The sequence below is a fragment of the Neophocaena asiaeorientalis genome, unplaced genomic scaffold (genome assembly GCF_003031525.2).
Source record: "Neophocaena asiaeorientalis asiaeorientalis breed wild unplaced genomic scaffold, Neophocaena_asiaeorientalis_V1.1 scaffold147, whole genome shotgun sequence".
Lineage (NCBI taxonomy): Eukaryota > Metazoa > Chordata > Mammalia > Artiodactyla > Phocoenidae > Neophocaena > Neophocaena asiaeorientalis.
The window spans coordinates 1,458,435-1,469,338 of NW_020173758.1; the positions used below are offsets into that span (position 1 = coordinate 1,458,435).

At 38.8% G+C, this 10,904-nt stretch overlaps 1 protein-coding gene across 3 annotated transcripts in view; it reads right to left on the reverse strand.

Annotated features, from left to right (window-relative positions):
• The window catches only part of ALG14 (ALG14 UDP-N-acetylglucosaminyltransferase subunit), a 109,759-nt gene that overhangs the window by 96,991 nt on the left and 1,864 nt on the right, over positions 1-10,904 (reverse strand). For all 3 annotated transcript variants that reach the window (XM_024751307.1, XM_024751305.1, XM_024751306.1), the window contains exon 2: positions 7,033-7,184. In XM_024751307.1, coding sequence (XP_024607075.1) covers positions 7,033-7,184 — 152 coding nt within the window. The remainder of the gene's footprint in view (positions 1-7,032; positions 7,185-10,904) is intronic.

The window sequence follows — 10,904 nt, forward strand, 5'->3', positions numbered from 1 at the left end:
GTAAATGGACTAAATGCGCCAAAGACACAGAGTGCCTAAATGAATACAAAAACAAGACCCATATATATGCTGCCTACAAGAGACTCACTTCAGATCTAAAGACACACACAGACTGAAACTGAGGGGATGGAAAAAGGTATTCCATGCAAATGGAAATCAAAAGAAAGCTGGGGTAGCAATACTTATAGCAGACAAAATAGATTTTAAAATACAGACTGTTACAAGAGACAAAGAAGGGCATGACATAATGATCAAGGGAGCGACCCAAGAAGAAGATATAATAATTGTAAGTACATATGCACCCAACATAGGCACACCTAAATACATAAAGCAAATATTAACAGACACAAAGGGAGAAATCAACAGTAACAATAACAGTAAGGGACTTTAACCCCTCACTCACATCAATGAACAGATCATCCAGACAGAAGATCAATAAGGAAACACTAGCTTTAAATGACACAACAGAACTAATGGACTTAATAGTTATATATATAGAACATTCCATCCAAGAGCAGCAGAATACACATTCTTTTCAAGTGTGCATGAAACATTTTCCAGGATGTATTACATGGTTTGCTACAAAACAAGCCTTGGTAAATTTAAGAAAACTGGAACCATATCAAGCATCTTTTCTGACCACAATGCTATGAGACTAAAAATCAACTACAAGAAAAAAACTGCAAAACACACAGACACATGGAGGCTAAATATTATGCTATGAAACAACCAATGGACCACTGAAGACATCAAAGAGGAAATAAAAAAAATACCTGAAGACAAATGAAAATGAAAACATAATGATCCAAAATCTATGGGATGCAGCAAAAACAGTTCTAAGAGGGACATTTACAGTAATACAAGCTTATCTCAGCAAACAAGAAAAATCTCAAATAAAAAATCTAACCTTATACCTAAGGGAGCTAGAAAAAGAAAAACAAAACCCAAAGATAGTAGAAAAAGGAAATCATAAACATCAGAGCAGAAGTAAATGAAATAGAGACTAAAAGACAATAGAAAAGATCCAGGAAACTAAGAGGGGGTTCTTTGAAAAGATAAATAAAATTGATAAACCTTTAGCCAGACTCATTAAGAAAAAAAGAAAGTGAGCCCAAATCAATAAAATCAGAAATAAAAAAGAAGTTACAGCTGACTCCACAGCAATACAAAGGATCATAAGAGACTATGAACAACTATATACCAGTAAAATGGACAATCTAGAAGAAATGGACAAATTCCTTAAAATACATAATCCTTCAAGACTGAATCAGGAAGAAATACAAATATGAACAGACCAATTACCAGTAATTAAATTGAATCAATAACAAAAATACCTCCCAACAAACAAAAGTCCAGGACCAGAAGCCTTCACGGGTGAAATCCACTGAACATTTAGAGAAGAGTCAACACCTATCCTTCTCAAACTATTCCAAAAAACTGCAGAGAAAGGAACACATCCAAACTCATTCTATTAAGTCAGCATCACCCTGACACCAAAACCAGACACAGATATTACAAAAAAGAAAATTACAGGTCAACATTACTGATGAACATAGATGCAAAAATCCTCAACAAAACACTAGCAAACCGACTTCAACAGTACATTAAAAGGATCATACCCCACAATCAAGTGGAATTTATCCCAGGGATGAAAGGATTTTTCAATCTCTGCAAATAAATAAATGTGATATACCACATTAACAAACTGAAGCATAAAAACCATACAATCATCTCAACAGATGCAGAAAAAACCTTTTCATAAACTTCAACATCCATTTACAATAAAAACTCTCCAGAAAGTGGGCACAGAGAGAACATGCTTCAACATAATAAAGGCCGTATATGACAAGTCCACAGCTAAGATCATACTCAATGGTGAAAAGCTGAAAGCATTTCTTTTAAGATTAGGAACAAGACAAGAATGCCCACTCTCACCACTTTTATTCAACATAGTATTGGAAATCCTATCCACAGCCAGAGAAGAAAAAGAAGTAAAAGGAATCCAAATTGGAAAGGAAGACATAAAACTGGCACTGTTTGTAGATGACATGATACATTAAAAAATCCTAAAGACACCACCAAAAATCTACTAGAGCTCATCAATGAACCTGGTAAAATTGCAGGATACAAAATTAATATACAAAAATCTGCTGCATTTCTATACACTAACAATGAACTATCAGAAAGAGAAATTAAGGAAACAATCTCATTTACAATTGCATCAAAATGAACAAAATACCTAGGAATAAATCTACCTAAGGAGGTAAAAGAGCTGTACTTGGAAAATTGTAAGACACTGATGAAAGAAATTGAAGATGACACAAACAGATGGAAAGATATACCATGTTCACAGACTGGAAGAACTAATAATCTTAAAATGACCATGCTACCCAAGGCAATCTACAGGTTCAATGTAATATCTATCAAAATACCAAAGGCATTTTTCACAGAACTAGAACAAATAATTTTAAAATTTGTATGGAAACACAAAAGACTCCAAATAGCCAAAACAATCTCGAGAAAAAAGAACACAGCTGGGGGAATCATGCTTCCTGACTTCAGACAACACCATGAAGCTATAGTAATCAAGAGTATGGTACTGGCACAAAAACAGACACACAGATCCATGGAACAGAACAGAGATCCCAGAAATAAACCCATGTGCTTATGGTCAATTAATCTAGGACAAAGGAGGCAAGAACACACAATGAAGAAAAGACAGTATCTTAAATAAGTGGCACTAGGAAAACCGGACAGATACATGTAAAAGAATGAAATCAGAACATTCTCTAACACCATGTAGAAAAAATAAACTCAAAACGGATTAAAGACCTAAATGTAAGACCAGAAGCCATAAAACTCCTGGAAGAAAACATAGGCAGAAGACTCCAACATAAATTTTAGCACTATTTTTATGGATCTGTCTCCTAAAGCAATGGAAACAAAAGCAAAAATAAACTAATGGAACCTAATTAAACTTAAAAGCTTTTGCACATCAAAAGAAACCATCAACAAAATGAAAAGACAACCTACTGAATGGGAGAAAATATTTGCAAATGATATGATTAATAAGGGGTTAATATCTAAAATATATAAACAGCTCATATAACAACATCAAAAAAAAAAGTCCAACAACCTGATTAAAAAATGGGCAGAAGGTCTGAATAGACATTTTTCCAAAGAAGACATCAGATGGCCAACAGGCACATCAAAAGATGCTCAACATCGTTAATCGTGAGGGAAATGCAAATCAAAACCACAATGAGATATCCCCTCACACCTGTCAGAATGGCTATCATCAAAAAGAACACAAATAACATTTGTTGGTGAGGATGTGGAGAAAAAAGAACCCTCCTACACTGTTGGTGGGAAGTACATTGGTGCAGCTACTGTGGAAAACAGTATGAGGTTTCCCAAAAAACTAAAAATAGAACTACTATAAACCCAGCAATTCCACTCCTGGGTATATATCTGAAAAAAACAAAAACACTAAGTCAAAAAGATACATGCACCCCAATGTTTATAGCAGCATTATTTACAATTGCCAAGATATGGAGGCAACCTAAGTGTCCATCAACAGATGAATGGATGAAGATGTGGTACACACACACACACACACACACACACACACGCACACAATGAACAAGAGATAGTAAGTGTTGGCAAGGATGTGGAGAAAAAGGAACCCTTGTACGCTGTTGGTGTGGTCACTATGGAAAACAGTATGGAGGTTCCTCAAAAAATTAAAAATAGAACTACTATATAATCCAGCAATTCCACTTCTGGATGCTTATCCAAAGAAAATGAAAAGACTAACTCAAGAAGATATACACTACCCCAAGTTCATTGAAGCATTATTTACAATAGGCAAACCATGAAAACAACCTAAGTGTCTACCAATGGATGAATGGATAAATACTGAATATAATGTGATTGATACATACACACACACACACACACACACACACACACACACACACACCAGAATATTATTCAGCCTTAAAAAAGGAAATCTTGCCCTTTGTGACTACCTTGATGGACCCTGAGGGCATTATGCTAAGTGAAATAAGTCAGACAGAGAAAGACAAATACAATATGATCTTACTTATATGTGGAATCTAAAAAAACCAGAAAACAAAAAACCCAAGCTCACAGGTATAGAGAACAGATTTGGTGGTTACCAGAGGTGGGGCATTGGGGGTGAGGGAAATAGGTGAAGGGGTCAAAAGCCGCAAGCTTGCAGTTATAAAATAAAGAAGTCATAGGGATGCAATACAGCATGGTGACTGCAGTTAATAATATTGTAAGAAAAAGAAACTTAAAACAATTAATTCCGTACTTATACAAATTCCCCCAAAGAGCAAAAAGTTGTGTATACCCTACAACTCACATAATGAGACTAGTGTAACCTTGATACCAAAACTAAAGAACAGCATGAGAAAGGAAAAATACAGGGCAATCTCCGTCACGAACATAAACAAAAAAATCCTAAATGATATGTTTGCAAATCAAATCCAGCAATGCATTAAAATACAATGCACCATGAACAAACTGGGTTTATTCCAGGAATTCAAGACTAGTTCATAACCATGTAATTGTCCATATAAACAGAAAAAGTTGGAAAAATTATAAGATCATCTCAGATGCAGAGGAGACATTTGATAAAAATCAACAACTAACTATTATTTAAAATAAAACTCAACACATTTTTTAAAGCAGAAAGCATGCAAAGATGGCCACTACACGGCTCCTATTCATTACCGTTCCGGAAGTTCTAATAACAAAATGAGAAAAAAAGCACTAAAAGATGTAAGGATTACAAAGAAAGAATCACAATTATTACTACTTGTAGATGATAAGATTATCTTCATTAAGAACACAAAAGTGTACAAATTAGGATTAGAGTGTAGCCAGGTGGTTCTTATAAGATCACTTTATAAAAATCAATTGTATTTCTATATATTGCAACACAGGAAATATTATTAAAAGTTATACCACTTACAACAATAATAAAAGAATACAAGGTACCTAGAAATAAACACAACAAAAGATATGCCAGACTCTTATGAAGAAAATTAGAAATGTTACTGAAAAGCATTAAAGGAGATCTAAATACTGTAATGGAGAGAAAGGTGATGTTTCCAGATAGGAAGATAATCATCAAAGAGATGTAAGTTCTCCTGAAACTGATGGACAGATTCAATTCAATTCAACCCAAAATCCCAACAGAGTTCTTTGTGAATTTTTCAAAGCTAATTTAAAAACCTATGTGGGGGGCTTCCCTGGTGGCGCAGTGGTTGAGAGTCCGCCTGCCAATGCAGGGAACACAGGTTCGTGCCCCGGTCTGAGAAGATCACACATGTCGCGGAGCGGCTGGGCCCGTGAGCCATGGCCGCGGAGCCTGCGTGTCCGGAGCCTGTGCTCCGCAACAGGAGAGGTCACAACAGTGAAAGGCCCGCGTACCGCAAAAAAAAAAAAAGCCATGTCCACCTGGAACCTATGAAAGTGACTATTTGGAAATAGGGTCTTGTAGATGTAATCAAGTTAAGATGAGGTCGTACTGGAATAGGGTGGGCCCTCAATCCAATGACTGGTGTCCTTATAAGAAGGGCCTGTGAAGACAGACACAGGAATGGCCCTGTGACAATGCAGGGAGAGACGAGAGTAATGCTGACACAAGCCAGAAAATGCCAAGGACTGCTGGCCACCATCAGAAGCTAGGGAGAGGTGAGGAAGGATTCACCCCAGAGCCTCCAAAGAGAACACGGCCCTGCTGACACCTTAATTTTGGACTTCTAGCCTCCGGGACCATTAAAGAATAAATTTCTCTTATTTCAAGCTACCCTGTGTGTAGTACTTTGTTACAGTAGCCCTAGGAAACTATACAGTATTGAGTCCTGAAACAGAAATGAAGCATTTTGGCTCATCTCCCACAAAGAAAAAACATACCACTTATTTCGCTAGGGCTGAATAGTCATCAGAGCATTCCAAGGTTGTTTGATGTGGATTTTCCAAGAACACAGTTTAGTAGTGCGTTATTGAGGGATCATGTTTATAAGTGAACAAAACGTAACTAAAGCAGGCTTTAACTACCTAAAAAGGTCAGTGGAGGATGAGTTATATTAGTGGATCCTGACTTCCAAGAAACATAAGAACCACCAAGACAAGGCCCATATGGAAGCAGCTCTGGAGTCAATGAAGGCAGGAGTCACCATCTGGTTTCCCATCTTGTTCTTCCTGTGGATGAACTTCATTCTTTTCTCTAGCTGCAGTCTGTCTTTAGCCAGCAGGTGAAAACATGACTGCCGGCAGCTTCCAAGTTTTCTTTTACAGAGCTGAACCCCTGAAGAAAGACTACTTTCATTTTCTGGGTCCCCAAGTCCAAAAAGCCTGGAGGAACACTTTGAGTGGCCTGAGCTGGGTGGCCTGTCCACTCCTGAACTACCTGTTGGAGCCCTGTGGCTGGGCAGGTACCAGAGAGAGGGATGGATGGAGACGATCTAACAAGGAACAGCACTAGTTTCCTTCCTGATTAAGAAGTTCCACTTTTTTCAATTTATCCCAAATTCTGCTATCATGCTAAAACGAAGTGAGCAACCAGGAGCAGAGAAGTAATTTTAAAGGCAGGTACAGATACGATTGGAAGAATAAGAAGTAGCAATAGATAAATCAAATTATCAATACACGTAATACACTGATAAAGAACTTTAACGAAGAACCAAGAAGCACGTGAACTGGATGCTTTCTGTAAGTATAAATAAAACAATTTTCACAGTTGGAATTACTGAGAAACAATTTTCTCTATTTAAATAATAGAAGAGAATATAAGAAATCAAGCAACCATTTTGATTTGAAGATTTATTTTAAAGAAGTTTCTATATTTGGGTAGTAAAAGAACTATATTTCATCAGCAATAAACAGTTGACTGCATTGTGTGAGCAGGGCACTGAAGGGTCATGAGCTTGTTTCTAGAGAAAATTAAATTCAATACATAACTTGTAACTTTTCTTAGACATAGAAATTACCACTTACCATAGCACTGGGGTTTCTATCAGCTCGATTTCCTTCAAAAGAATTTATTTTATGGGCACTCATTTCATCAGTGTCAGCAATGATATAATGTCTAGGACAGTAAGCATCGGACAAGTTCTCAAGCAGCCTCAGGATCTCAGTGGTATGCCCACCTGGAAAAAAAATATTGGAAGGCTTGAGATTCAGAAACCGGTAATGGACACATCCATCTGACTACATTATACTAATACTATGCTTTGTGTATTTCTCAAAACACAGAAGGAATATTTGGAAATGATAATCTATGCCCTTGTATAAATACTACCTTTAATGGGGGAAGAGGATAATAAATGTATAAGAATAAAATCAGCACCAGCAGTAGGTTGTGCTACTGTACTACCTGAGGAAGGTACAAAGAAGTATAAGACACAGATCCTGTTATCAAGAAGTCTGGTGGGGGGCTTCCCTGGTGGCGCAGTGGTTGGGAGTCTGCCTGCCAGTGCAGGGGACACGGGTTCGTGCCCCGGTCCGGGAGGATCCCACATGCCGCGGAGCGGCTGGGCCGGTGAGCCATGGCCGCTGATCCTGCGCGTCCGGAGCCTGTGCTCCGCAGCGGGAGAGGCCACAACAGTGAGAGGCCCACGTACCGCAAAAAAAAAAAAAAAAGAAGTCTGGTGCGGAAGGGACAAGACACACAGATATACAAAGAGTGACGCAAGACAGCAAGAAAAATTAAAATGGGGTCTGGGGGAGGGAACAAGCAAAAGGTTATGAAAAAACAATGTCTTAAGCATAGGGGAGATCCCTGGTAAAGGCTGAAATGACTTGAAAGGTGCAGCTAATGGACAGATATGAGTAGGGAGGCCACTGGGTGGGGGTGGGATTATTAGGACAGGAGAAGGTAAGATCTGGGATGGGTGATCAAGGCATGGTGGGAACACTGGGAAGAAAGAGGAGAGTGAAGTAAGGTCAGGAAAGTAGGCTGGAAAATGGGAAGACAGTTGCTGAAGGTTTCTGTGTTGCGAAGTAACATCAGGGAGGCATGAGCACTGACTCCCAGGGCTCAGATCTTCCTAAGGAAGACTTTTGTTCAACAGCTCCTAACAGAGGTCTTAGACCTAACAGAGGTCTCAAATATTTACACGCTTCACCCAACAACTGTGTGTTCAATTTCTGAAATCGTACAATCTCCAAAATTTCCATACTTTAATTTTAAAACCATGGATTTAAAAACCAACTGTGTTCACTGAGGTTTCCTTCGGGGGAAAAAACCCAAAAGAACATGTACCTATTACATTAACTATATACCAATTAAGCAAAGCCATCAAACTCCTTAAGAATGGGCCCTATCATACCTATTTAATTTAACTGCACGATCCCCTGGCCTCAGCCAGGTTGATGTCTTTAACATTCTCTGTGTTCATCTCATTTGTTACCTCTTCCTTGTCTCTGGTCACACTACAAAGCTCCCCCCACTCACCTCCCTTACTGTTGCAAGAAAGCTTTCAATAGCGATACAGTGAACATATAGGACAATCAAACAAATTATGTGTTTTCTCCAAACGCATATATTTTCTTATAGTAGAAAGGGAACGATTACTCTCTAGATCCCAGAAGGAATTAGATATAGAAATAAAGTCATCAGAGAGTAAGTATAACAGGAATTAGAATCATGCTTTAACTTTGTAACTTGTCAGCCATCTTCTTATGTAGGGCAAGTAATTTACACATCTTATACTCATTTTATCATTTTTGTTTTTAACTTTGAAAAAGTGTGGTGGTTTGCAAAGTAGGTACTTGTTTTCAGAGCTGGAACAATTACGGATAAATCCGAACATATACATCTTCCACTGCTATTAAAACTTCATTTTACTTGCTTTAACAGTCTTGTCTTTTTTCCTTAAAAGGAAACCCTTTTCCCTTAAAAGGAAACTGAATACATTCTTTGAAAAATTAACTTTGTGACTGAATAAATAAATAATAAGAGCTTCATCTTGCATTTTACTTTTTTATTAAGACTTATCCTTTGGGAATGAAATCTTCTCAGTTCTATCTTAAAGTACATCCAGAATCCAATCACTTCTCACCACCTCTTTTGCTAGCACCCTGCTCCAAACCACATCACTCTCACGTGGATTATGACCAAAGCTTCCTGGTCTGTTCCCCCCTCTGCACTTGTCCATTCAAGTGTCCACTTGAGTCTACTCTCAACACAGCCTCTAGACTGATCTTCTTAAAAAGAGTTGATCAAATTATTTACCTCTGCTCAAAACCCTCCAAGGGCTCCCCTTCTCATATGAAATAAAAGCCTTTTTGTAAGCTGACCCTTATTGTTACCTCTTGGACCTCATCTGCTTCTTCTCCCCTTACTCAGTCTACTCCAGCCACTCTGGCCTCCTTGCTGTTGGGTATCTGTCATCTCCCCAGGGAGGCTTTACCTGACAATTCTGATGAAAATGCAACTTCCTTTCTCCTCGCCTCTTCCTAACCCACATTTTTCAAACCGGAAACAGAAGGCTCAGTGAGGTTAACTAATTTGCACAAGATCACCAAATTAGTAAGTGGCAGAGATGTGATTCAACTCTGGTGTTATGTTCATTTAGAGGCACATAGTCCTAACCTCTGCATGGTAGGAAGCAGTGGAGTAGTGCCAACAGCTCTGTAGAGCAGGGTTTAAAATACCCTTCCACGATCTGCATGGGGCTTGCCTCCCCACATCCAACTCAGTACAATAGTGCCCTCGCACCTCTGGTCATCCCAAGTGCTATGGCCTTCTTTTCACACCCTCCCAGCCCTCAAAGCCAGCTCCCCCTTGTCTGGCCACTTCTTAGTCATCTTTCAAGTCTCAGTTTAGACATCACGACTTCCAGGAGCTTCCTGTCTCAAATTCAGAAAAAGTGGCGCCCAGCGTGAACTTCCATAGCAGTGTTAACTTCCCAGGTTATAGCACTTATTGTGGCAAGTACCCATTCTGCTTTTCGTTTTCTATTCTCCATTTCATTCACTGCTGTGTCCTCACAGCTTTCACACTGCTTGGGACATAGTCAGCACTCCACGTCAAGTCGTATTCGTCAGTTTTGTTATTTCCAGGGCTTAGCTTAGTGCCTGACCTCCCCTATGGCTCAAAATACATTAAGTGAATAAAGTAATGAATTACACGTGAACATAAGTTTAGACCATTTGCTAATACCTATAAATATTATGCTATCCGGATGCAATCTCCTGGCATTTCTGAATGTACACAGCATGTATATGTATCGCTCTGTCAGAGCTGTCCATTTAAAGCGGTACGCCTACAGAGCTGGCCCACTCCGTTTGGATTGTATTACCTGATTGCACAGGTTGTTGTTCACCCACCCACATCCAGGGCTTAGCTTAGTGCCTGACCTCCCCTATGGCTCAAAATACATTAAGTGAATAAAGTAATGAATTACACGTGAACATAAGTTTAGACCATTTGCTAATACCTATAAATATTATGCTATCCGGATGCAATCTCCTGGCATTTCTGAATGTACACAGCATGTATATGTATCGCTCTGTCAGAGCTGTCCATTTAAAGCGGTACGCCTACAGAGCTGGCCCACTCCGTTTGGATTGTATTACAGTCAGCACTCCACGTCAAGTCGTATTCGTCAGTTTTGTTATTTCCAGGGCTTAGCTTAGTGCCTGACCTCCCCTATGGCTCAAAATACATTAAGTGAATAAAGTAATGAATTACACGTGAACATAAGTTTAGACCATTTGCTAATACCTATAAATATTATGCTATCCGGATGCAATCTCCTGGCATTTCTGAATGTACACAGCATGTATATGTATCGCTCTGTCAGAGCTGTCCATTTAAAGCGGTACGCCTACAGAGCTGGCCCACTCCGTTTGGATTGTATTAC